The 27,850-nt window shown below is 43.6% G+C and overlaps 1 protein-coding gene and 1 long non-coding RNA gene across 2 annotated transcripts in view; one reads left to right on the forward strand and one right to left on the reverse strand.

Moving 5' to 3' along the window:
- The first annotated feature begins 1,037 nt into the window (after window positions 1-1,037).
- LOC144454221 (uncharacterized) lies at window positions 1,038-26,902 on the forward strand. Its single transcript, XR_013482542.1, has 2 exons — window positions 1,038-1,160; window positions 26,053-26,902. It is a non-coding gene; the product is annotated as an uncharacterized LOC144454221 (long non-coding RNA).
- FBLIM1 (filamin binding LIM protein 1) overlaps window positions 12,776-27,850 on the reverse strand; it is a 35,038-nt gene continuing 19,963 nt past the window's right edge. Inside the window, 4 exon segments of the mRNA XM_020973192.2 lie at window positions 12,776-12,937; window positions 12,940-12,988; window positions 16,998-17,115; window positions 26,094-26,272. Of these exon segments, the coding sequence (XP_020828851.1) occupies window positions 12,876-12,937; window positions 12,940-12,988; window positions 16,998-17,115; window positions 26,094-26,272 (408 nt within the window). The 3' untranslated portion in view covers window positions 12,776-12,875.

Consider the following 27,850-nt stretch of genomic DNA (forward strand, 5'->3'; position numbering starts at 1 on the left):
TTCCCACAATAAATTGGAATTGGCCTGGCCCATTGTTAAACTCATTTTTACTGCTGACTCCAAGTCAACCCACTGGCCTTGCTCCGCCTTTGTTGAGCAGTATTCCTCTGCAAATGGGCATGTCTTTAAAAGAATATATGTTAGGTAGGGAGTGAGTAGAGTGCTGGACCTGGAATCAGGAAGACCTTAGTTCAAACACGGATTCACTTACTAGCTGGGCAAGTCACTTAACTTTTGTTTGCTTCAGTTTCCATCTATAAAATGGGGATAATAACAGCACCTACCATCCAGGGTTGTTGTGAAAATAAAAACTAGATAATATCTATCAAGTGCTCAATAAATGCTTGTTTCTTCCTTAATGTGTACCCCAACCTCTTCTCCTTAAACAGCTGAACAGCTCAAGGACGGACATGCTTTTCTAGACTGCAGATAGATAAAGCTGACCTTGGTTTGGAAGCTAAAGATCTGACGGGGGAGAGAGGGAGGTGACCAGAAGGATTTGTTAGAGAAGGGCCAGCCTGCCTTAGGAATGGTATTTATCATTTTTATCTCTTAGCTGAGGCAGTATTCCAAGGTCAGGATCATTCCAAAAGCCACTCGGGTGGAGTAGTCTGGCCAAGAAGAGGAAATGATTGATTTGAGTTATAAACTGGTCAGGCCTTCGGGAGCCCCTGTTTCATCTCCCCTAGCTAGGTCCATCCAAGGGTATATCATCTGTTCTCTAGCCCACCCTGACCTTGACCAACCTGGATTTCCTCAGCCCTGAGCCTCTATGGGTTTTTTCTGTTCTCCTTTTCCTCTCATCTGGCCTCCAAAAGTTGTTCTTTCCATGCCTCCCCATCCCCCCAGGCTAAAAATCGCTTTGTAGAATTCCTTGCAGTCAAAAGACAACACACACATATTTCTCAGTCCCATTGTGCCTTCTCTGGAATCCTTGCTTGTCTTGTTCACAGGACAGAAAAGCCTTGCCCTTGTCTGGGCCCCTACTTGCTTTTCGGTCTTGCTTTAGGGGAGTGTTGCTTTAAGGGAGATTTCATCTACTTTCCGGTGACCTCAGATGGAATTTGCTCCTGGTGGCCAGACGGCTGCACCATTCAGGCAAATGAACCAAGTCGGGCTCTTGTTTAAGGAACCACACACTTGACCTCTCCTGGACAGAGGTAAGGCTTTAAGATGATAACATCCCAGCATACCTGAGGAGGGCAGCCATTTAGCCAGCCCCTTTCTTCTCCTGTCAGCCTCCTTGTGTGTGAGCAGGGTAGTGCTGGGTTAATTTATGGTTAATGTACAGGCCCTAGGAATAACTGGGAAGTTTGTCTTGGCATTTCCAGTACTTCTTCCCTTTCGATGTCTTTCTCTCCCCTAGGAAGGGATCGTAGGTTTTTAGAGCTTAAAAAAAGACCTCAGTCACAAGACTTGGCCTTTTCCTGGTTCCCATGATGACACCTACACTGTTAGACTATGGTTCAGTACCACTTTGTATCATGAGGCCAAGGATTTCCATGTTGTTTGCAAATAGAATAATTGAAAAGCAATAAAAAATTTTATCAAACAAGCAAAAAAAAAGGTCTTAATTTTAGTAGAAGGAACACTGGATTTGGGTTCAGAGGGCCTGAGTTCAAATCCTGTCTCTGCTACCCTATGTGATATTGGACAAGTCCCTTCCCCATGTGGGGCCTCTGCTTTTTCATTTTTAAAATGGAGGAGCTAGATTTGATCTCTAAGCTGAGCATAATAGCTGTTAAATAGGATGCCCTCAATAAATGTAGCTTAATAAAGAATCTTCAATCTCTCCCAACCTAATGGTTTTTCCCTGCTGTCTTCAAATATTCCCATGTTTTCCCCAACCTCAAAGAACCCTCATTTGATCCTACCATCCCTGCCAGCAAGCATCCTTTATTTGTCCTTCTGTTTTGTCAGTTCAGCCCCTTGGAAGATGAAGCTGTCTGCAATGTGACTTCTGACTTCATTCACTAAACGCTCTTTCCAAAGTTACCAAAGGATCTCTTAACCGCCAAACTGAACGACCTTCTCTCAATCCTCATCCCTCTTGGCTTTCTGCAACCTTTGCTCAAAAGGTGATTCACCTTCTTCTAGACACATTCTCCTCTCAGGATATTTGCAGCATCACTCTTGGGGGCTCTTCCTACAGGTACCATTGCTTCTTCTCAGTCTCCTTTGCTGGGTGACATGCCCACTAACTTAGGTGTCCCCCAAGACACCCAAGACTTCACTTCCTCTTTGCTTTTCTCTCTACACTCTCTCCTCAGTGATCTCCTCAGCTTTCATGGATTCAATGATCATCTCTATGCAATGACTCCTAGACCTTTACAAAAAAAAAAAACTGCTAACATTTATATATCAATTTTTAAAAATTACTTAATTTATTTTTAGTTTTCAACATTCACTTTTATAAGGTTTTGAGTTCTAAATTTTAATTTATATGTCAATTTAAGGTTTACAAAGCACTTTGTAACTATTCTATCATTTTATTATATTATTTTATCCTCATGACAACCCTGCAATGTAGATGCTGTGATTATCCCTATTTTAGGGGCTATCGAGGCAGGCAGAAGTTAAGTAACTTGCCAAGGATTGCCCAGCTAGTAAGTGTCTGAGGCTGGATTTGAATTCAGGTCTTCCAGATTTCAGGGCCAGTGCTCTATGCACCAAGGCACCACCTATCTGCCCCTAAACCCTAAGCTCTGCTCCTACATCCCTTCTATCTAGAGATAACAAGCTATTCCTAAGGCAGTCTGTGCCTCTAGAAACAAAGCCATCTGCCATTTGCCTTGTCTCCTCCAGGCCTGGTGGACATTTCAAGCACAAGGACAAAACAGAACTTACCATCTTTCCTTCAAAACCAATCTCTTTGCCAAACTTTACTGTTCTTGTCTAGGAACATCATTCTCCTCATAACCCGTAGCCCAGGTTCATAACTTCAGGGTTCTCATTGACTTTTCTCTCTCACTCAGTGTATCCAATCATTTGTCAGATTTTGTTCTTTCTACCTTCACAACAAGTCACTTTGATCTCATTCTCTTCAATCATTGCAGCCACCACCTGGTACAGGACCTCATCACCTTTTGCCAAGACAATTACAACAGCCTTCAAACTGGACTCCTCAGATCTTTATCCACTCAGCGGCCAAAGTGATTCTCCTAAAGCACAGGCCTGACTATATCATTCCCCTACTCAATAAACTCTAGTAGATCCCTATCAATTACCCCAAGGATCAAATATCAAATACTGTTTGGCATTTAATGCTCTTTAGAGCTTGGCTCCTTTTTACCTGTCCAGCCTTATGACATTGTACTCCTCTCCATCTACTATCCAGCCGCAGTGGCCTACTCCATCTTCCGCCATCTACTTTCATCTCCTATCCTGGCATTTGGGTTTGTCTTTGCACTGGGTCTACCCATTTCTGGAATGCTTTCCTTCCTCAGCTGTAGCACTTTGCCTTTCTGGCTTCCTTCAAGACTTAGCCCAAATCCCACCTTCTGCAGGGGGCCTTTCCTGCCCCCCCCCCCCGGCTGCCAGAATCTCTGAGATTACCTACCACTTACTCTATATGTATCTTATATGTACATATTGTTAGCATGTTGTCTTCTCTATTGGTGTGTGAGCTTCTTGTGAGCAGGTTCAGTTTTTGCCTTTCTTTTTATCCCTAGCTCTTAGCACATACTAGGTGCTTAATAAAGGCTCCACTTCATTCATTGCCTCCCTATAGTATTTCCCTTTCCTTCAGGTACCACTGCACCACAAAGCCCTGCTCTCAGGAAAGGATCCACTGTGATATTTACACAGAAGGTACCTTAAAGGCTACCCGGTCCAACTCTCTCATTTTTTTCCCCCTTTTATGTTGGCTAAGCAATGGGGTCAAGTGACTTGCCCAGGGTCACACAGCTAGTAAGTGTCAAATGTCTGAGGCTGGATTTGAACTCAGGTCCTCCTGACTCCAGGGCCGGAGCTCTATCCACTGCACCACCTAGGTACCCCTTCCTTATTTTATTTTATAAAATAAGACATATAAAATATAAACTGAGGTCCATAAACTGAAATGATCTGTCCAAGGTCACACAGCTAGTAAGCGGCTGGCAGAGAGGATTCAAAACCAAATCCTCAGACTCCAAATCCAGTGTTCATTCTCATGGGACACTTAGCTCTACATGAATGGAAAGTGGTTTGGAGTCATTTATGTTTCAAATCTGATTTTTAGTGGTAGAAATTAAAGGACTTTGTTCTCTGTGAAAGAAATTTGCATCTTCAGAAGGGGATGGTATTTTAGTGGAAATGCTGTTGAAACTCCTTAAATTGTGATATGCAGGCAGCCCCCTGGGTAAGATCCACCTGGCCTGGTTGATGGAGCTTTGTTATAGGAAATGGGAAGCATTTGGGTGAATGCTGGGTGAATTGAGAAGAAGATGCAGAAAACCCGCATGCACCATAACAATGTAAATGGAAAGAACAACAAAAAAAAAGGAAATTGAAAGGAATACAGCCTAATTATAATGACCAAGATTGACTCCGAAGAAGGGTCATTGAGACAACACCTGGCTCTGGGAGACTAATAATAGCTAACAATTATGTAGTAAGCTAAGGTTTGCATAGCACTTTGCTAGTGGCGTTGAGGGCTATTATCATCCCCATTTAACAGCTGAGGAAACTGAGGCAGGAAATGGTTGAGTGATTTGCACATGGTCACAAAGTAAGAAGTGCCTGAGGCCAAATTTGAATTTAGGTGTCCTGACTCCAGGCTCGTCACTAGCCAGGGCCTCGCCTAGTAACTTCCAGGACGAATGGTCTGGAACTCAGCAGTCTACTGTCAGGCTTAGTTGATGTGTTCCTTAGTTTTGGTGAATTGCTTTTCCCTCTACCTCCTTTTTTCTTCTTTGTCTTAAACAATGGCTCCCAGGTTGGAAAGGAGGGAGGGGAAGAGTTGGGAAATGAAGGCGATTTTTTCAAAAAAGCGAACTGAAGCCCTTCTCTGGTCACCCTAGTAAGAAGGCCAAATTTGGCTTAGCCAAAAACAGCAAGGCCTTTTCATGTCTTTCTTAAGGTGGTAATGGGGAGGTGGATTTGTTTATACTGGTATTGGCTGGGCAGGTAGAAATCAGCTAGCCCTCGCTGGGTTGGGTTGGGGATCCTTTTTCGGGGGGGGGGAAGCTTTTTATGTTTTTTTTCTTAATTTTATTTTTCATGTAAAGGGTTGATTTGGGGAGTTCCAGATTAATTGAAGTAGCTTAGTGGGTGCTGGGCCTTTGTTTGGGGCTTTGAAAGCATCTCCCAGGAGGGCGAACAGCATAACCGTTGGCAGCCTCTGAGAGATTATGAATAGCTCGTGGGCATTACGGATGATTTGATTGGCTTATGTCAGAGCCATCCCCTTTGTTCTGGCCTGTAAGAGGTAATCTTTAGCATGTGATCCACGCCTTTCTCTTCTCACTGGGGGGAGTTTCAGAGCTAAGGGGAGTTATCCCTCCCCCCCTTTTCTCACTCCCTCCTTCTCCAGCCGCTTATGGCTGCCCTGGGGCAAAGGCATGTTGGAGCTAGATGCCAGGGCTGAGAAGTGATGGAACCCCACCCCCAGGCTAAGTGAGGGGGGATTTCCAGGGCGTCAATTTCTTGGGTAGCTCAAACCTAGACTTCAGCCTTCTAGAAGAGAAAGGGAATTTCCCAGGCTGCACTGGAGAAAGTGTTTTATTGAAAATGCTTTTTTATTTCTTTAAACAAAACACACAAACAGAAACAAATATTTCAACAAAACACTAAGTAGACTTGTAGGGGAAAGTGTTAAAAACAAGAAAAGAAAGAATGATGAAGACCGTTTATCTGGGAGTCAGGAGAAACAGCTCCTTCTTTCTGCAGGCACTGAGGCCCAAAGAGGCTAGGCAGCCTGCCCACAGGTGCTCAGTGATAGACCCACCCTGGCCCCAGATCTAGGACTCTTCCAGTAACCCCACTGCTTCTGGTCTGCCTGAGGGACAAAGCGGCTTACTAAGAAATGGAGATAGGATAGGACTGAAACTAAGACCTCCTGTTTTCTTATCAATGCGTACACCATCCAGCTTCTTTTTGGTTAGTTTTGCTCTCTGTAAAATGAAATACTAGATAGCCTTCAAGGTGTCTCCCGGCTCTGGCCCCCCAGCTCTGCTATCGTGTGTTCTAAAGGCCCTCCCAGCTCTGGCATCCTGTGTTCTATGGCCCCTCCCAGCTCTGGCATCCTGTGTTCTATGGCCCCTCCCAGCTCTGTCATCCTGTGTTCTAAGGGCCCTCCCAGCTCTGACATCCTGGCTTCTAAGGCCCCCCCCAGCTCTGACATTCTGGGTTCTAAAAGCCCTCCTAGCCCTGACATTCTGTGTTTTTAGGTTCCTCTCAACTCTGACATTCTCTGTTCTGAGGCCCTTCTGACATTCGAAGATCCCCTTACAAGAGCCCACCAAGCCCTACTTTGCACCTAGCAACTTGTTATTCATGTAATATCACAATAGCTGACATTTGCATCGCACTTTAAGCACATTATCACAAGAACTTCCTTCTGTAGTAAATATTACCTCATTTTAGGGGGCAACTAAGTGGCACAGTGGATAGAGCACCAGCCCTGAAGTCAGGAGGACCTCAGTTCAAATCCGGCCTCAGACTAAACGCTTGACACTTACTAGCTGTGTGACCCTGGGCAAGTCACTTAACCCCAACTGCCTAAAAAAACAAAACAACAAAAACAAAAACAAAACATATTACCTCATTTTACAGAGACCCAAGATAAAGGGCTAGGAAGGGGCAGAGCAGTCCAGGAGAAAAAATCTGGCTCTGGAGTCAGAGGACCTGAGTTCAAATGCCACCTTTGATGCTGACTGCCTGCGTAACCATGGGCAAGTTAGTTTCTTCATCTGTTAAGTGAGGCCATTGGACTCAAGGACTGAATTCTCTCCTAGCTCTGGACCTAGAATCCTATCACTCTAGATGTATAGATATCTTTGCTCACTGAAATACGCTGCCTATCCATGTCCTTTCCCAGTTTTACCCTGCCTCTCTCTCCTCTTCTTCTTCCTCCTCCTCCTTTCCTTCCTTCCTTCCTTCCTTCCTTCCTTCCTTCCTTCCTTCCTTCCTTCCTCCCTCCCTTCCTTCCTCCTCCCTCCTCCTCCTCCCCCTCCTCCTCCTCCTTCTTCTCCTTCTCCTTCTTCTTTCTTCTTCTTCTTCTTCTTCTTCTTCTTCTTCTTCTTCTTCTTCTTCTTCTTCTTCTTCTTCTTCTTCTTCTTCTTCTTCTTCTTCTTCTTCTTCTTCTTCTTCCCTTTCCCATTCTCTGCCTCCATCTTTCCCTCCAATTCTTTCTTATCTATCACCTGTTGTGCATATAGCAAGTACCTTATAAATGTTGAATTCAACCAAATGGGCAATGGGGCTCCCAAGCATAGTTTGGGATCAAGGTCAGGAAGTCAGGAAGTATCCACTCACCAGTTGGCAGAAAAAGTATTCACACATATAGTGGATAAGATGAGTCATATACTTCTAGCAACTGATAAGGAATAGAGAAAAAAGAGCATTATAGGGTCATGAATTTTTGCCATTGTCCCCCTGGCAGCTGGTGAAGAGGGTGCTTGGGTTCTGAACCCCCTTAGTTCACTAATTAATAGAAATATTGCTAGAAAAGTCAATTTATCAGACTAGTATGGCTTCACAGAAACAGTCTTACCAATACTACCACTACAATGTGACTACTACTAATAATTTGATTTCTACAGTTCTTAAGGCGAGCAAAGCACAGAACAGCCCTGGGGGGTAGATGATAAGCATTTCCCCATATTACACAGGAGGAAGCCAATGGAGAAATAAAATTACTTGCTCCAGACCACACAGAGAGTCACCATCAGAACCAGCTCGTCCCCCCTCTTCCCCAGTTTACACTCAGTGCCCCTGCCACACCACACTCCCGTATTCCAGTGGTAAACAAATACATTGGTGGGCCAGTTAGAAATGAGATTCCTGGTGCCCCTTGATAAACTGATAAAAATCTAGTTTGGGGACCAGTAATAATAAAAATTTACGTTTTTATAGGGCATGAAGGTTTACTAAGTGCCTTCCTTTGAATCACCCTGGGAAGCTGGCCAATATAAAGCTCAGGACCAGACTTTGGGTGGACCCCTGGTGACCCCACCAAAAAGGCCCAGCCAGAAATAGCTTCAAAAAGGAAAGTTTGAAGGGTTTAGGCAGGAACATTCTCAGAAAGTTGAGTCAATAAACATTTATTTAGCTCCAGATTTATTTAGCCAGATCTGGGGCTAAACAATGGGGATTTGGGAATGTTAAGAATTGTAAGACAAAAAAAAAATCACTCCTTGCCCTCAGGGAGCTCACATTCTGCTGAGGGAGACCAGATGCAAACAAGATACTTACATAGTCAATTAAAGATAACCCAGGGGAGGCACCCGCATTAAGGAAGATCAGAAAGGCTTCCAGTAGAAGGTGGGATTTCAGCTGGGTTTAAAACCAATTGAATTGAGCTCTCCAACTCCACCCACCCACCCCCAGAATACACACACACTCACCATTTTTGGGGGGGTTTTCTTTGAAGAGAGCTGTCCCAACTCCCTTTCTGAGGGTTAATCCCCAGACCCAGAATTTAAGGTTGAAAGGAGACACTTCACAGGCACAGAGAATTCAAGTCATCTTTACTGGGTTCTCTGGCCAAAGCATGTGATACTGGGGAACTCATTCCAAAAAGGGAAAGTCCACTTTATTTAAAACCAAAAGCAAAATGAAAACCAGCCAGCCCACACTGAACTCATTCCACACCAGCACCGGCTGGAAGTCCCCTAGAAACAGTGACTTTCTGTGAGAGGGAGGAAGGCGCTGCCGGGGGCAGGGATTCCTGGGGCAGAAAGGTCACTGGGGATTCTTACCGAGACACAAATAGCAAGCTGGAAGCAAATGAAAAAATCCTGCTCTGTGAGGCCAAAGGCATTTCCACCAGGCTGCCTTCCAAGATCAGAAGGACTACAGAGGGCTTTCTTAATGCGCTTCTCAAGTCTTTAGTGTCTCCTTATCCTTGACTGGATAAAATTTGAACTCCTGTCCCTGGCATTCAAGGTCCTCCCTCCTTCCAGCCCTGTTCCTCTCTGGCCAAGCTGGACAACTTTCAGCAAAGGCCAAAGTCATCCTTGCTTTTTGCTTCTTCAGTTCCTGCTCACCCTTGAAAGCCTAATCCAGAGGTCACCTCCTCCAGAAAGCCTTCCCCTCTTTGGGAACGCATGTGGTCCCTAGGACCTCACTTTGGTCTGGTCCTCTCTGATTGGTTTATTGTGTAGTTAGGGAGCAAAGCTATGTGGGTTTGCGTCTTAACCCTACCTCCACTCTTACTGGATTGGTTTGATAGCTCCCTCAGTGCCCAGGACAGGGCCCTGCAAACGAGACAGGAGTCACTTACAATTTTGTTCTAATGAATGAATCTTTAGAGGTGGGAACCAGAATAGTGAGTGAGTGAGGGGGGGGACCCCAAGCATCACAGAAAAGATTTGGAGCTACAAGGGTCCTCACCCCAATTCTCTTCATTTTACTGGTAAATTGAGGCTGCATAATTGTCATTCACATCTGCACTGTATATATTTTTCGAATACATAGCTATTTGCAATGTTGTGTGCCCTTCCCCCCTCTCCCCTCCCCCCTCCAAAGAATGTAAGCTCCTTCAGGGCAGGGACTATGTTTTTTGCCTTTCTTTCTATCCCTAGCACTCAGCACTGTGCTGGGCACATAGAGTCTTAATAAGCATCGTTAACTGACTAATCAGCAGAGACGGGATTTGAACCCAGGTCCTCTGTCTTAAGACCTGGTGCTTTTTCCACTGTACCATGTGATCCTTTAAATTCTATTCAGGTGGTAAGCAGGCTCCCTGCTACACATTGCTGTCCCAGTGAAGACAAAATTGGCAGAAGGCCTGGGCATGAAACAGCACCAGAGTTCCCCATTTTTCTAGCACGTGGCAAACTCACTGGGCACGTAGGTCTCAGTGTAACAACAACAACAATAATAATAACCACAATCATAATCACAATTGCTGACATTTGAATAGCACTTTAAGTACATGTCACAACCACCCTTTGGAATATGACGTCATTTTACAGATGAGTATATAGAGACCTCAAATAAAGGGCTAGTAAGGGGCAGGGCTGGGAGGCTGAGCAGTACAGGAGACAAGTGTCCCAGGTCTGTCCAAATTGTCCAAGTTTTATTCCAGAGCCCAACTGCACCATCCTTCCTTTGAAAAGCACTGTAGGTACGGCCATATCATGTCAGACCATGCCATTGCCAGGATTTGGACAGACCATCTTCCTTATGTCAGGGGGGAAAAAACAATCCCTCAGAAGGAAATCCCAAGGATGCCTCATTCATACTGCAAGGACTGAGCCAGTCCTGGAGGCAGGAAACAGTGTTCACATCCATGAGGCTGAAGGACGACAGATGGACAGCTCCCAACATGGCCCTGGAATCCAAGAAGTGAGCAGAGAGTGAAAGGAAGGCCTTCAGTGAATTGGATAGACCCATTGTGGAGGACTGATGGAAAGACAAAGACAGAGGGGACATATGAGAAGGCAGGAAAGGAAAGTAAGTTCCCTGAGAGCAGGAACTATGTCTCATTTTTTGCCTGTCACAATGCCTGGCACAGAGGATTCTAGATTTTGACCTGGAAGGGGCCTCTGAGGCCATCAAACCCAACTCCCTAATTCTACAGGGGAAAGGGAGGCCTAGGGAGAGGAGTGTGCCCAAGGTCACACAGGTAATAAATATTGGTGAACTGAATTTAATTATTCTGAATTAAATGTAATTAATTCTGAATTACACTGAAGTAATCCATAGGTATTTTGAGGCTTATTATTATTATTTTCATTTCCTTAGATGCCTCTGACTCTCCAACTAGTATTTCTAGGCCCTAAACAAGCTTTGCCCATAGTCTAGGGCATTTAGAGTGTCAATGCTAGGGACTCATGGCAAAGCTCACCACAACCCTGCCCCCCTATCAGTCAGTTGGTCAATAAACATTTATTAAGGTCTACTATATACCAAGCATTGTGCTAAATTCTTGGGGATATAAAGAAAGACAAAAATACCATCCCTGTCCTCATGGAGCTTACAGTCTCTAGGGAAAGATAATATACAAAAGGAAGCTGGAAAAGGGTAAGGAGTAGGGTGAGGTGTGGTGGAGGGTTTGGAGCTCATTGCCCTACCCTCTAATGGGAGGGAAGGGTTGTGATGAGGTGGAGGCCCAAGGCTAAAGGGATCTTACCAGATGATGAAGTTTTCCAATAATGACTTTCCAGGGACCATGGTGGAGGAGTGAGAAAAGTCATCCATCCACCTAACCTCTAACGAAAGAATCAGCATAAGGTCTAAGGGTTAGGCTAAAGCTTAGATAGTCTGAGTCCCTCAGGAATCTCTCAGAGGAGTGTTAGGAATGGAAGGGGTTGAGAAAAAGATCCATAAGCCTGGAGGAAGCAGGAGGGGAATTATGGGCAGCACCCTACACACAGCCTTTCCCTTAGGACACCCTTGACAGCCAACCTGCCCCCCTCACCTGTCCCGAGGGGCTGGCTTGTTGGGGGGAACAGGGGAATGTTGGCTCTCTCTGCTTTGGGGGCTTCATGTTCAGGGGTTACTTGCCCACCTGCAGTTACCTGTGAAGAGCTCAAGGTCTTCTGGCTCCTCCCCACCAGCAAGTTTCCCTTTTCTGTCCTGTGGTATCTGGCCAGAACGAGGGGGCTTCCCCAGAGGAAAGCATGATATTGCTCAGGCTACCCAGCCATGACAGCACAAAAAGCCAGGGGCTTTCTGTCATGAGATCATAGGCTATTGCTTCTAGTCAACATTCTTATTTTGTACACGAAGAAAGTGGGCACTAGACAAGCCAAAGGCTCGTCCAAGGTAACACAGCAAGTTAAACAGCAAAAGCAAAACTCAACCCAAGTCTCCTGACTCCTAGACTTTTCCCTCTGTGCCCCTAATAAATTTTCTTTTCCTTCCTTCCTTCCTTCCCTCCCTCTGTCCCTTCCTCTTTCCTTCTCCCTCCTTCCTTCCTTTCTTTTTCCCTCCCTCCCTTCCTCCCTCTCTTCTTTCTTTCCTTTCTCTTTCCCTCCCTCCCTTCTTTCCTTCCTTCCTCTCTCCCTCTCTCTCTCCCTTCCTCTCTTCCTTCCTTCCATAATTGATTGGGGCAACCAAGCTGTCATGGAGACACTATCCCTCACTCCAGAGTGGGAGGGAGAGAAGGGAGGCATAGAACAAAAATCTGCAGGGGATGTGAATACATGGTCCTCTTCATGCCTTGAGCAGCATGTAGGAAGACGGAGGGTCTTTCTTTTTAGACCCAGGAGGGACTTTAGATAGAATCTTGTCCAAACCCATCATTTGACAGATGTGGAAGCTAAGGGCCAGAGAGATGAAGGGATTTGTCCATAGTCACATAGCTAAGTGGCAGATCTGGAGTTTGAACCCAGGTCCCTGATCTCCAAATCCAGGATTCTTCTAATTAGATTGTGAGTCATTAAGGGCAGGACCTGCCTTTTGCCTCTTTTTGTATCCTCAGTGCTTAGCACAGTGCCTGGCATAGCAGGCACTTAACACATTTTTATTGATGATTCACTGATCCCATGCTGCTTTTTCTCAAGCTGGAGACATAAGTTGAAGAGTGGAGGGGAATTCCCATCACTCTCTTCAGATATCTCTGGTATTGCTGCAGGCGGGCATCTCCCAGTGGCTTAGCATAGCTTCTGCAACAGTAGGTGAAAAGGGAAACTGAGTTTATCAAAGGCATAGGAAGGCCCCCAGGGCAGGAGCCATCACAAATGCTCATTTCTCTGAGACCGGGGCCAGGTGCCCACTTAGCACCTTCAACAACATCCTGCCGCACTGCGCTTGACATGGCATGGTTTACAGAAGAGACGATCATTAGTGGGTAGCAGCCTTGGTCTGTGGGCTCAACAGACAGTGGAATCCTGCAATCCTGAAAAAGAGAAGGATTTCACCTCAGGTACCAGCCAAACTTGGGAAAGCCTTCCAATAACAACTCTACAAAGCATCAGCGTACTTACCAACTCCATGCGAGGTTCTGGGCTAGATGCTGGGGAAATATACACATGAAAAAGACAGGGGCTGCCCTCAAGAAGCTTACACTTACTAGATGATAACAGCTCACCTTCCTGCAAGGCATTAAGGTTTATAGAGTGCTTTCTTCCCAACAGTTGGATTTGATGTACAGGATATTATTACCCTCACTTTGCAGGCAAGGACATTAAAACTGAAAGACTGACTTGTTGACTAGTTGACTTGCTCAGCTAGTGAGTATGAGAAGCAGGATTTGAACCCAAGTCTCCAGAATCAGTGGTTTTTCAAGCACCCCTCCCCATTTCCTATTTGTCACTGATGTTTATTAGCTATGAGACCTTTGGCAAATTATTTAACTTTTCTGGGCCCCAGTTTCCCCTTCAGTAAAATGAGGAGATTAAACAACGATGATCTCCAAGGTCCATTCTATAAACCTTCTTCCCTCACTCCCAAATTAATATATATTCAACCAGTGGTATGCTGGTAAATGTTTAATAACCGGTTCTCTGAAAAAAAAAACCATGCCTAGGAAACACTTTTAAGTTTAATCTGAGTTATTAACATTTTCCATATCACTTTCTTAAGTATAGAAAATAACAAAACAATAACTCTAAGCCATGATTCCTAGTATTTCCTGGTTGAACACGTAGCTTTCATCAGCTAGCAGATAAGCCAGATTTGTGCATAAGTCACCATGGCTTTCTGAGCCTGTTTCCACATCTGTAAAATGGAGATTTTAAGACTCACACCATCAGCCTTATGGAATCATTCTTGTAGAGATAGAAGGGACCTTAGAGTCCTCTGGTTTAACCCCTTATTTTACTGAAGAATAAACTAGATCCCCAAAAGCCTTGCCCAAGATCACACACAGATTTAGTGGTCTCCATGAGTTGTTGAAGCTGGGGAAAATTTATTCATAGGATTTAAAGCTGGTCAGGACATTAGAGGCCATCTAATCCAACCCCATGATTTTACAGAGAAGGAAATTAAAGACCATAAAAACTGAGTCACTTGGGTAATATGCTGGAGGTTGGCTCCTACAGGTTTTCCTAGAGATGATTGTTAAACTTTCAGTGTGAACATGCTCAAAATCAAGGCTCCATTTGTTGTTCTGTTGACTGTATATTAAGAAAGCAACTGGGGAAAATGTTAATAATGGAGATTGCACCTTAGCCGGGTGACAAAAAACATTTACCAGCACACCACCATAATACCACATAGGTAGCGAGTGACGGAGGTACCCAGCCAGGTCCTCAGACTCCAAATCCATTGCCCTGTCTTTTGTACTACCTTCATATCATCGTGAGGCAAACTCTCAAGTGCTTTAGAAATGGGAATCACCATTATAGCAAGGAACTTTTCTAAGTGTCCTATTCCTGGTTGGTTGGAGCACCCTCTTGTGTTCACATAGCGTAATATCATTTTGGGTCTTTAACAAGGATACAATACTACTTTGAATCACGACTCAATTCAATCCAACAAGCATTTTATTAAGCGCCTTTTATATGCCAGTCACTGTGCTGGTCCCTGAAGACATAAAGACAAAAACTGCAACCATCCCTTGCTCTCCAGAAGCTTACATTCTATTGAATTTATAACCTGTTTATCATGGCAAGGATTATAGAATCTTGGCATTCAAAGGCACCTCGAAAGCCATCTCTTTCAACATTCACAGAAATGTAAATCCCACTGGTTCTAATTCTGCCCTCGCAAGTTACACACCATTTTTCACACAAATCAATTCTAAAATTGTCCAAGTAAGTCCATCTAGACTTCATTGTGGTGCAGTAGAAAGGACACAGAATTTGTAGTTGGAACACCAGAGTTTAAAACCCAGCTCTACCAAAGGCATAAAACTAGCCATTCTGGCTCCTGGGGGCAAGCACAGTGTATACTCAAATCAACTTTAGACCCCAGGGTCTAAATTTCTTCAACTATGGGCAAAGCTCCTATCGCTCTGCCCAAGTTACAACTCTGAGCTTGGCTTCTGGGACAAATCGCTCTTTTCCTTATTTGCAAAATGAGGGATGTCAGCTAAATGGGCTCTGAGGTACCTTCCTGATCTAAAACATCTGGCCCCTAGTAATAGGAATTTCATTATGTTGCAAGGCAGTACATTTTACTTTCAGACTTAGTTTTTAGGAAGCCCTTCCTTCTGCTTTTCTCCTTCACAGTTACTTCACAGACTACTCTGAGGAGCAAACTCAGGGCTACAGAATGACCATGATGGTGTTATCTTTGAAAAAGAGTGAAACTCCTCAACCACACAGACTGGTTCTCCCCAACCCAGCCCCAGCCAGCATCCTTGCAAATACAGGCGACTGGTCAGAGAGGTCCTAAGTAACAGTGTTGATCTGTCCCTGCTAGAGGAGAGAGAATCCAAAACTCAAGAATGTTACCTACCTATCCATGACTGTCCCAGCCCAGAGTGTGACCTAATATTAGCCTCTCGAGACAGCATGCGCAACTAGTTGGGGTTCACCATTTCACAAGGGCATGCTCTTAGTTCCAACTGGAGCAGAGGAGGATGTGATGCCATGGACGCCCGCTGCTGGAGAGCCCACTAAAACCTTACGTTCAATAAACATTGATTCCATGTCCATTAGCTCTAGTTACTTGGTACACAAAGACAAAAATCAAAATAATTGTTGTCCACAAGGACCTTTACATTCTTACTGGGAAGGTGTTCTTGCTCAAGTAGACTGTAATACTTCTAGCCCTCCCCCACATGCCTCAAGCCTTTGCTCCTGCTGTTTTCTATGCCAGCCACACTCTCCTTTTCCCTCTTGGCCTGCTGAATTGCTACCCATCCTTTAATGGCCAAGTCAAAGCCCACTTCCTCCAGGAAGCCTTCTCTAATCCTTCTCCCCTATAACAATGTTGCCCCCAGGCCCTCACATGGCATTAAAAAAAACCACATTCTAATTACCTATATGTAATATTGTGTGTATATAATATATATGTAGTTTGCATATATGCACATATATTATATAAATGTTGTTGTTAAGTTGTTTTTCAGTCCTATCTGACTTTCTGTGACCCTATTTTGGGGTTTTATTGACAAACATACTGGAGTGGTTTGCCGTTTCCTTTTCTACCTCATTTTACAGATGATGAAACTGAGGCCAAACAGGGTTAAATGACTTGCCAAGTGCCATACAGCTAATAACAATCTGAGGCCAGATTTGAACTTCTGAAGTCATGAAAATGAGTCTTTCTGGTTCCAAGCCCAGTGCTTTATCCACTCCTCCACTATATATGTGTATGTGCCCACATACACACCTACATATATATATATATATATATATATATATATATATATATATATACACACACACACATATATACATATATATATACACACACAAAAACACATATATGTGCATGTATATATACAATATACACACATGTGTGTACAAACACATACACATATATACATATGTACACACATATAGATGAAAATATTTAGCTAGTGAGAGCACATAATGCCTCACACAGAGTAGCTACTTAAGAAATGGCTCTTGAATAGAAATTATAATGACCTCTTCTTGTATCATATCTCCTTACTAGATTGGCAGTCCAAGGAAGAGAACACATGTGATAGAGTAGAAAGAATGATAACTTTGTAGTCTCCTGGGTTCAAATCCTGATTCTGCCATTTATTTCCTGGACAACAGGTAGTCAAATTTCCCTCTCTGGAAACTCGAGTTCCTTCCTATGTAAATGGAGCAGCTTTGGACTGCTAAAGTCCCTTCCTGTCTAAATGTGCAATTCTAAGGCAGAGACCACCAAATAACCCCAACTTCCTGCCTTTCCTGGGTACCTGCCAGGAGCACTTAATGAATAATGAATGGAGGAATGGGCAACCTTATTTTCATACCCAGCGGTTTCAGAGCTCTCACACCTACCTCACACCTGTAGCAATTTTCATGGAAATTCCGTCCCATGCATTCGATTTTGAATGCATCCTTCCCATCTCTGGGGATGATTGGGTTCTCACAAATGCTGCATACTGGGGCAAATTTCCTGGTGGAAGAAAGGAAAGGAAATAGGCAATCACCGCAATTAGCGTTTGGAATTCATAGACTGATTACACTCTGCCTTGCATGTGGTTGTCACTGGGGATGCTCGTGGAACTCTGACCACTGATATCTCTGTTTTCCCTCCCTGGAGCCGATGAGGGGAGAGACCTATGTAATCAGCTGCAGCTTCTAGGGGTATCATTTCCTGGGGATGAGGAAATGGCTGGAGGGCCATTTGCCTTGAAGGAAGCAGAGGAGAAATATTATGTATTCTAAAGTCACAATGAAGTTGGGACAAAGAAAATCAGGAGTAGGCCATGTGGGCAGCTGCCTGGGCATAATACAAACCAGAGGGGCCACAAGGGTCAATTCCCCCTTTTATAAGCATTAATATTTTGGTAAATGAATAATAAAAAAATTTTCATTTTTTAAAATTCCGATTTTAACCCCCCAAGACAACCATTTTCATTTTTTTAAAAATAGACCATAAAGAGGATTGTATATGAAACTGAATTTCTATTCTATACTGCTTACTTTAGAGGGGGGAAAAAAGAAAATGATAAATTCCATATATTACTTTTAAAACTGTCTGACTTATTTTTACTTCCTTCTGTGTAGTTTTAATAGACAGCATTCATATTTTGCTTTAAGGTTTACAAAGCGCTTTACCAAAAAACCAACACACTCAGGAGGTGCTATTATGAGCTCCATTTAACAGGTGAGCCAACTCCTGCAGAGTAAGTCAAACAGATAGTAAGCATCCCAGGTCAAATTTGAACTCTGGTCTTTCTGACACCAGGTCCGGTGCTCAATCCACTGTGCCCCCTAGTGGTCTGATTCAATGGCCTTCTTTTAATGGCATCAGTATTGCTAGCTCCCTTCATCCTGTCAACACCACAACATGCCCTCCCCCATCCCACTTAAAAACAGGGCTACAAAATCAATAAGGGAAAATGTTAAATGGGACCTTTTAAACTACATATATTTCAAAGGCCAGAAAATGTTGTTCTCCATTAGACAAAGGGATGTCCTTTGTGCCCATAGGCGAATTCCTTCCCCCTAATGAGCCTTGGTTTCCTTAGTCTGTAGTCAGTCAGTATGTACTTGTTAAATGTCTGCTACATGCCAGGCACTATGCTAAGCTCTAAGGATACAAAAAGAGGCAAAAACCAGTCTCTGCTCTCAAGGAGCTCACAATCTAAGTGGGGAGACAACAAATAAATATATATGAATAAAATATATGCAGGTTAAATAGGAAATAATTAAGAGAGGGAGAGCAGTAGAATTTTTGTTGTTCAGTCTTGTTGGATTCTTCATGACCACATTTGGGATTTTCTTTGGGATTTCCTGGAGTGGTTTGCCATTTCTTTCTCCAGCTCATTTTACAGATGAGGAAACTGAGGCAAATAGGGTGAAATGAGTTGACCAGGATCACACAGCTAGTAAGTGTCCGAGGCTGGATTTGAACTCAGGAAGATGAGTCTTCCTGACTCCAGGCCCAGTGTTCTATCCACTTGGCCACCTCAGCTGCCCCACTAGAATAAAGAGATTGGGAATGACTTTCAATAGAAGACGGGCTTTTAGTTGGGATTTGAAAGAAGTCAAGCTTATATGAACTGATACAAAGAGAAGTGGGCAGAAGAACATTGTACATAGTGACAGCAATACTGTAACAATGATGAACTGTGAAAGCCTTTGCTATTCTGATCAATGCAATGATACAAAAAAATTCCAAAAGTACTCATGATGAAAAATCCTACCCACTTCCAGAGAGAGAACTGATGAACTCTGAGTACAGATTGAAGCATAGTCTTTTCACTGTCTTTATTTTTCTCCCCCTCTCCTTTTTTTGCAACATGGCTAATATGGAAATATGTTTTGCATGATTTCACATGTGTAATTGATACATAGCTAGCCTTCTCAAGGGTGGGGGATGACTGAAGGGAGAAAATTTGGAACTCAAAATCTTATTAAAATGAATGTTAAAATAAATAAATAATGCATTTATTTTCAAAAAGGAAGTTAGGGTGGTCAGTAGTCAGGGCGGAGAAGGGAGAGCATTCCAGGCATGGGGGAAAACCAGAGAAAATACCCAGAGCTAAGAGATGGAGTGTCTTTGTGGAACAGCCAGGAAGCCAGTGTCACTGGATGTAAGAGTACTTATTGGGGAGTAAGTAAGAGACTAGAAGGTAGGAGGAGGCTGGGTTAGAAGGGGTTTGAATGCCAAATAGCATTTTGTATTTGCTCCTGGAGGTGATAGGCAGCCACTGGAGTTTACTGAGTAGGGGGTAACATGATTGAACCTACATTTCAGGAAAATCCCTTTAGTGTCTGAATGGAGGATGGACTGGAGTAGGGAGAGACTTTTTTCTTTTCAATATTTTATTTCCCTCCCCCCAATTACATGGAAAAACAATTTTTAACATTTGTAAAAGAATTTGAGTTCCAAATTCTCTCCCTCCCTGAGAGGGCAAGAAATTTGATATAGATTATACGTGTACAATCATGCAAAACATATTTCCATATTAGTCATGTTATGAAAGAAAATACAAACCAAAAAAAAACCCCACAGAAAAATAAAGTGAAAAATAGTATGCTTCGATCTGCATTCAGACTCTAAACTGTGTCTTCTTCACTTTCTTTTATTTTTCACTTTATTTAATACTGTGTACAATGATCTCTTGGTTCTGTTAATTTCACTTTGTATCAGTTCATGTAAGTCATTCTAGGTTTTTTCTGAAACTATACTGCTCATCATTTCTTATAGCACAATAGCATTCCATCACAATCATATACCACAACTTGTCCAGCTATTCCCCAATTAATTGGCATCCCCTCAATTTCCAATTCTTTGCTGCCACAAAAAAGAGCTGCTATAAATATTTTTGTACAAATAGATCTTTTTCCCTTTTAAAAAAGTCTTTTTGGGAGGGCAGCTAGGTGGCACAGTGGATAGAGACAGCCCTGAAGTCAGGAGGACCTGAGTTCAAATCTGAGCTTAGACCAAACACTTGATACTTACTAGCTGTGTGACCCTGGGCAAGTCACTTAACCCCAATTGACTAAAAATTAAAAAAAAATTAATAATAATAATAATAAAGTCTCTTTGGGATATAGACCTAATAATGGTATTGGTGGGTCAAAGGGTATGCACAGTTTTATAGCCTTTTGTGCATAATTCCATAGTTCCATATCTCCATAGTTCTGTGCTCTCCAGAACGGTTGGATCAGTTCACAACTCAACCAACAATGCATTAGTGTCCAATTTTCCCACATCCCCTCCAACATTTATCGTTTTCCTTTCATATTATCAGATCTGATGGGTGTAAGGGAGGAAAGGGGAGAGACTTGAGGCAGACAGAACCACCAGCAGCTGTTGCATTAATCCAGGGGTAAGATGATCAGGACCTGCCCCAGAGAGGTAACAGTGTCAGAGGAAAGAGAGGGGCATATTTGAGGGATGTCACAAAGGTGAAATCAACAGGCCTTGACAGCAAATTGGATATGGTTGGGGGCAGGGGGAGAGGGTGAAAGAGGGAAAAATATAGGATGACTCCTAGGTCATAAGTCTGAGGGGCTAGGAGGGTGGCGATGCCCTCTATAGTAATAGGGAAGGTAGGAGTGTGGGATAGTTAAGGGAGAAAGATAGTAAGTCCAGTTTTGGACATAGTGAGTTTAAGATGTCTCCTGGACATCCAGGCTGAGATGTCTGAAAGGCAGTTGGAGATGCCAGACTGGAGGGCAGCAGAGAGATTGGGGCAGGACAGGTAGATTTGAGCGTCATCAACATAGAGCTGGTCATTAAATCCATGGGAGCTGATGAGATAGCCAAGTAAAGTTGGTTGGGTGGTTGTTGTCCTGCATTCTCAAGAGGACTAAAATGGCATCACCATGTTAGAGTCAAGTTACAATGTAGCTGACGGTGGCTGATCAGACCACTATGAGCTTGGAATGCTCTACCGCAGCTCAAGCACAAAGCTTCTCTAAACGAAGGATAATAGAGAGAGAAGAGAACAGGGTCTAGGACGGGACCCTGAGGGACACCTGTGACTAGAGAGTGTGGTCTGGAAGAAGATCCTGCAAAGGAGACTGAGAAGGAACAGTAAAATAAGCAGGAGGAGAACCAGGAGAGAGAGGTAGCCTGAAAAGCTAGAGAGAAGAGAGTATCAAGGAAGAGAGGGGGATCCACAGTGTCAAAGGCTGCAGAGAGGTCAAGGAGAACGAGAATGGAGAAAAGGCCATTGGAGCTGACAATGCAGAGATCACTGGTAACTTTGGAGAGAACAGTGTGGGTGGAATAAGGAGGGGCCTTCCTCTGAATCTCCTGACATGGTGTCAGTACTGGCTCAGAATGCAGATATCCCACTGGTCATCCATCCCATCCCCTACACACCTGGCCTACCTCTTCTAGTCATGTACCTAGCTGATTCTATTGCAGGACAGCAAAGGACAGTAGAAAGAATGCTGGCTTTGGAATCAGAAGACCTGGGTTTGAACCATACCTCTGATCCTTATTATCTGTATGACTTTGGGTAAATCATACTGTAGCCTCCTCGGGCCTCAGTTTTCTTATTTGTAAAATAAAGGTTTGGACAAGATGGCCGCTGAGATATGTTCTAGATCCATCATCCTTCACAGCATTTCTTCTGGACAGATCTTTGTTGGTAATGTGATACAACCCACACATGGCCACCCTTCACCTCTCCATTACTTTTTTGAGCAACCCACAATTCTTCAGATTGTGGTATTCCATGACTTGTGGCTATAGCGTATCACCAGGAGGGGAGTGGTGGACCTCTCTTTCTTTCTTTCTTTTTTTTTTGGTTAGGCAATGGGGTTAAGTGACTTGCCCAGGGTCACACAGCTAGTGTTATATGTCTGAGGTCGGATTTGAACTCAGGTCCTTCTGAATCCAGGGCTGGTGCTCTATCCACTGCGCCACTTAGCTGCCCCAGTGGACCTCTCTTTCATAAAGAAGTTTGGGGCATCATTAAAAGTATTACATGATTTTTCCAAACACAAGTCAGTACAAATACTATCCCCATTTTACAGAGGAGAAAACTGAGGCTCAGAGAAGAAAAGTGATTTGAATACAGTCATGTGGCTAATTAATAGCCATCAACACTGTTCTCAACCTCAGCCCTGTTCAGTTCTTCTCCCTGCCTCCTATTAGGGCACCAACCTTTTAGTACTCTGAAAGGAAAATCACATTTTAGAGCTGGAAGGGACCTGGCTTCCTGACTGTGGAGCCCAGTGACCTCAGAACCAAAGACCTCTGAACCCTCAGACCCTCAGGCCTCCCTGAGAGGAAAGGTGAACTACTGGGACCCTGGGGACTTGGGATCATTAGACTTGAGAATGAGTGAATGAATGAGCATTTATTAAGTGCCTACTGTATGCAAAGTACTGAGGGTACAAATTAAAAAGACAGTTTTTGGTCTCAAGGAGATCACATTCTAATAGGGGGAGATACATAAAAGAAGTTTCAATTGCAAATCAGAAAGATGAGCCTCATGGTCCTTAGGAACCTTAGAAATCATTTAGTCCCTGGGCTCTTCACCTGGGCTTCATAAATTTGTTTTTTTATATATTTTGGTAACCATTTTCCATTATGTGTGGTTTCCTTTGTAATGTTACATATTTTATTTTATATGTTTAAAAACACAACTCTGAGAAAGGGTCCACAAGCTTCACCAGACTGCTAACGGTGCCCAGGACACACAAAAAGCCTAGGAACCTCTGATCTGGCCCAACCTTCTCATATTACAGATGAGAAAACTGAGGGCCTGGGTAGTGTTCCATGCTGGAGACCAGAAGAATCAAACTGGTGGGTGGCAGGCTGCAAAAGGCCCACAAAATTCCCCAACAAGACCAGGACTAGATTAAAATGCAATTGGGAAATGTTTAACAAAATAAAAATACACAGGAATAGATGATGTTAATTTGTGGTTTTCTAAATCACTATGCAGCCTGAAGGAATGAGTTTCTATTTCAGTTTGATACCACTGTCTAGACGTTTCCTACAGAGGTATCTCTTTCTACCAAAACTTATCTCAATCAATGATCAAGAAATATTTATTAAGCACCTACTATGTGCCAGGTACTGTGCTAAGGGTCACCATGCCTTATTCCCTCTCCACTAAAGTAAAAACAATGCATTGTAATCAGGTGAACTAAGGAAGGTCCTTCTCAGGCTTTTGCTGGCTCTATAGCCATAGCATCCCTCCTAACCATGGGTGTCCCCCAAAGTCCTACTCTGGGCCCTCTTTTCTTCTCTTCCAATCCCTCTCACTTCGTAACCCCTAACACAACAATCTATGTATCTAGCCCTAGCATCCATCCAGAGCTCCAATTCTGTACCACCAATGACTTCTTGGACATCTTGATGTCCCCAACATGTCCCAAATGGAACTCATTACCTTTTTCCCAAACCCTTTCCATGATTCCCTATTACTTTCAAGGGCTCTGAGTCACCTAGGCTTACAACTCTGCTGTCATCTTATCTCTTTCCTTGTACTCATCCCATACTGTCAAATCTCATCACATCTACTTTTCCAACAAACATCTCCTATATACACCCCCTCCTTCTTTCCTCTGACACGGCCAACACTTTGGCATAGGCCCTCATCATCTCACACCTGGACCACTGCAATAGCTGTTGGGGGGGTCTGCCTGCCTTGAGTCTCTCTCCACTCCAACTCATCCTCCATTTATCTGCCAAAGTGATTTTCATAAGGCATTGTATGACCACATTTCCCCAACTCCCAATAAACTCTAGTGGTTCTATTATCTCCAGGATCAAATATAAAATACTGTTTGGCATTTAAAGCTCATCATAACCTGGCCCCCTCCTATCTCTCTAGTCTTCTTGCACCTTTCTTTCTTCCAGGTACTCTCCAATCCCGTTGCCCTGGCCTCCTTAATCACATGACACTCCATCCATCTTCTCCATTCTCATCTCTGACTCTGAGAATCTCTGGCTTCCTTTAAGACTCAGCTCAAAAGCCACTTTCTTCAGAAGGCTATTCTCAGTGTCCCCAGCTGCTAGTAGCTTCCCCTATGAGATTACCAGCCATCTACTCCATATATCCCTAGGACCGACCTAGTTATTTTCATGTTGTCTCTCTTATATGAATGTGAGCCCCTTGAGGCCAGGGGCCATTTTTGCCTTTCTTTATTAACCTGGTTATTACACAGTATCTGCTATGTTCAGTTATTCAGTTGTTTTTCAGTTGTCTCTGACTCTTTATGACCCCGTTTGGGGTTTTCTTGGCAAAGATACTGCAGTGGTTTGCCATTTCCTTCTCCAGCTCATTTTAAGGAGGAAGAGACTGAGGCAAACAGACTTGCCCAGGGTCACAGAGCTAGTAAGTGTCTGAAGCCAGATTTTAACTTATGAAGAGGAGTCTTCTTGCTTCTAAGCCCAGTACTCTATGCACTATGGCACCACCCAGTGTAGTTAATTAACTAATTAATTAATAGCACTTGGCACAGTGCCTGGCTCACAGTAGGTGCTTAATCAATGTTGATTGACTGATTTGACTATTGACTGGTAGAATGGAGGAGCCCTGAATTTCCCAGCTCTGATCCTGATTCAGCTAACTTCCCAATAGTTAAAAGCCAGATTTTTCCATGTCCTAACTCTGTTGGTCACCTCTGGTCCCAAATAATTTTTGCTGGTTCCCTTGAGCAACCCTCCCCCTTCCCCAACCTCTTGATTTTCCCTCCTATACTTAGTTATGCACTGTTGGGGAAATTGCTGGGCCTCAGTTTATTATTCTGTAAAATGAAAAGGTTGGACTAGGTGATCTCTAAGGTCCTGTCCTTGCCATTCAGACTCAGAATCAGTAGAAATATCAGTAGATCTGGGGCCGGATGATCTAGGTTAGAATCTTGGTTCAGCTGTTCACAACCTGGGCAAGCTGTCTAAGTTCCCTGGGTCTCAGTTCTTTGTGATGATGGTCCTGTGACTTAGGTAACAACAGGCTGCTTCAGCCCAAGTCAAACCATATGTATCTCCAGAATCCCCTTAAGGAAGTTACAAACGCTAGGCTGGGGGACCAAGAGAGTATCCAACCTGGGGCAGCACTGAGGGAAAGGTGGTGAAGATGAGAAAGGTAAGCTCTTGACTAAGCCCCATTCCATCCGATTTCTGGTTAGAACCCCATCCTAGTTAGAGAGGGTGCCCACTGATTAGGAGATTGCTTATCAAGTTGTGGTACAAGAATGGAAAGAAATATTATTACTATGTTAAAAAAAAAAACAAACTACCATGCATATGAGGAATACAGAGGAGCTTGGGGAGGCTGATGCAAAATGAAGTCAGCAGAACCAGGGGGGGAAATGAACATGATGATTACAATGATGTAAATGAAAAGTACAGCAGAAGGAAATTGAACGTTGTCAGAAACACACAGGCCAATGCTCCTGTGCTAATCAACAGTGGGAATGGGCAGGGAGGTGCTGGGTGAGATAGGGAGGCCCAATCTTTAAAAATAATAATGAATAAAAATATATTCATAATAAAATTTTTTTTTTAATTTAAGAAAAAAAGATCTCACATGGTGAGATCAAGGGATAACAGAGATAGCCCTAGGGCTCTACTGGTATCCAGCAAAATCAAAGAAGACTCCTCAGAACATTGGGAGGGGCCCCTCTGGGAAACTTATGGGAAGACATGGGCAAGAGTCATCCCGGTTGGGCAGCTGTGGCTAGGCTGGGATCTCTGCCCCGGGAGGGAACTTCTAAATCAGTGAGCTCATGAATTCATTTGAGTGTTTGTATCACTTCCTTTCCATGTTCTTTGTTTTGTCCTGGGAGACCAGTGGAATGACAATCCTTCAAATACTTGAAGCCAGTGACCACACCTTCTCCCTCCCTGCCTCCCCATGCTCCCCACCCCAGCTTCTCTTCTGATTCCTTCCATTTTTTCTCATTTTAGTGGGCCTCCTCCCACCATCCCAGCCCCCAATGGAACTGTACCTGTAGAAGTCATCCAAACAGTAGACTTCATTCTGCTCATCCAAGGCAAAGCTCTCATCCCCAATGCGCCTGGAGCACACCACGCAGGTGAAGCAGTCTGGGTGAAAGGTCTGGCCCAGAGCTCGGATGACATGATCTAGGACCACAGTCTGGCACCGGCCACACTTCTCTAGAGTATCCTGGGGGAAGAGGGCCGCAGCTGAAGAAGGGGCTGCCCACTGGGGGCTGCCCCTGAAAAGACAGAGGAGAGAGAAAGCGGGAGAAGAGAACTCTGGAAATCATCAGATTTAGAGCTGTAAGGCACTTTGACTGATCCTATCATTTTACAGATATAGAAACTGAGGTCCAGAAAAAGACCTAGGCTCTATGACTACAAATCCTGTCCTCCTTTCATCATGCTACTATCTTGGGCTTAACCTTGGGGACTCCCTGGATGCTGAAAAGGAGGGGTGAGATTATTACAAAATTTTATTTTCTACAAAAAAGACAAATATCATAATAATAGCTTACAGTTACATAGTACTTTAAGATTTACAAGGCACTTTATTGTAATTTTTTTTCAATCAGCAAAAATCTGCCTTTTCACTTTTCTACCCAATCCCTGCCCCACTGCCCCGCTTGAGAACTAAAGAAAAACAAACCCCATTATGATTACAAACATGTATAGTCAATCCAAACAAATTTCCATATTGGGCATGTCTGGAAAAAACATCACATTGTGCATTCTGAGTCTATCAGGAGGTTAAGTAGCATGTTTTGCTATTAGTTCTCTGGAATTGTGGTGGTTTATTATATTGATCCTAAGTCTTCCTATGTCTTTCAGAGTTGTTTGCCTTTACAATATTGCCGTTGTCCAAGCTGTGCTCCTGGTTCGGCTCATTTCACCCTGCATCCATTTATACAAGTCTTCCTAGGTTTCTCTGAAACCCTCCCCTTCATTATTCTTTAACGGCATAATACTCTTCCATCCTATTTATAAACCATAACTTCTTTAGCCATTTCCCAGCTGATGGGCACTCTCTTAAATTCCCATTCTTTGCTTCCTCAAAAGAGCTATAAATATATTTTGTACATTCTTAATTTGTTTTGCCTAGGACTAATCCCTCCCTTACTCTGCCCTCCCTCTGATTTCCCTCCCCACCTTTTCCCGTTCCCTCTTATTTTTCTGTGGAATGAAATGTTTCTGAATGAAATGTATTACCCAGCCCTGTGTGTGTGGTGTGTGTGTATGTGTGTGAATGTGTGTGTATATGTGTATGTGTGATTGTGTGTTTGTGTGTATATGTGTGTGTATGTGAGTGTGTATATATGTGTGTGTGTGTGTGACTGTGTGTGAGTGTGTATGTGTATGTGTGTGCATGTGTATATGAGTGTGTTTATGTATATGTATGTGTATGTGTGTGTGTGTGTATATTTGTGTGTGTGTGTGTTCTTCCTGTAACCAGTTAAGCTGAGAGGAAGGCTATGTGGGCTGCTCCTCCCACTCCTTCCTCTTTGTATGTGTAGGTATCTACCAGTGCACCATAATTATGAGATCATTTTCCCTAATCTTTCTTTTCCTTCCCTCTCCCCCAAGTGTATGCTTCTTCCCCTCTCTTTCCATTCTTCTCGTCAAGCCGTAACAAACCACACCCAGGCCTTACAAAGCACTTCACAAATGTCAAATCATTTGATCCTCATGACAACCCTGCAAAGGAGGTGGTGCTATTATTAAACCCATCTTATAGAGGGGGAAACTGAGGCTGAAAGAGGTTAAG

Source organism: Phascolarctos cinereus, unplaced genomic scaffold (genome assembly GCF_003287225.1).
Source record: "Phascolarctos cinereus isolate Bilbo 61053 unplaced genomic scaffold, phaCin_HiC Scaffold_726;HRSCAF=1367, whole genome shotgun sequence".
In the NCBI taxonomy this organism is placed as follows: domain Eukaryota; kingdom Metazoa; phylum Chordata; class Mammalia; order Diprotodontia; family Phascolarctidae; genus Phascolarctos; species Phascolarctos cinereus.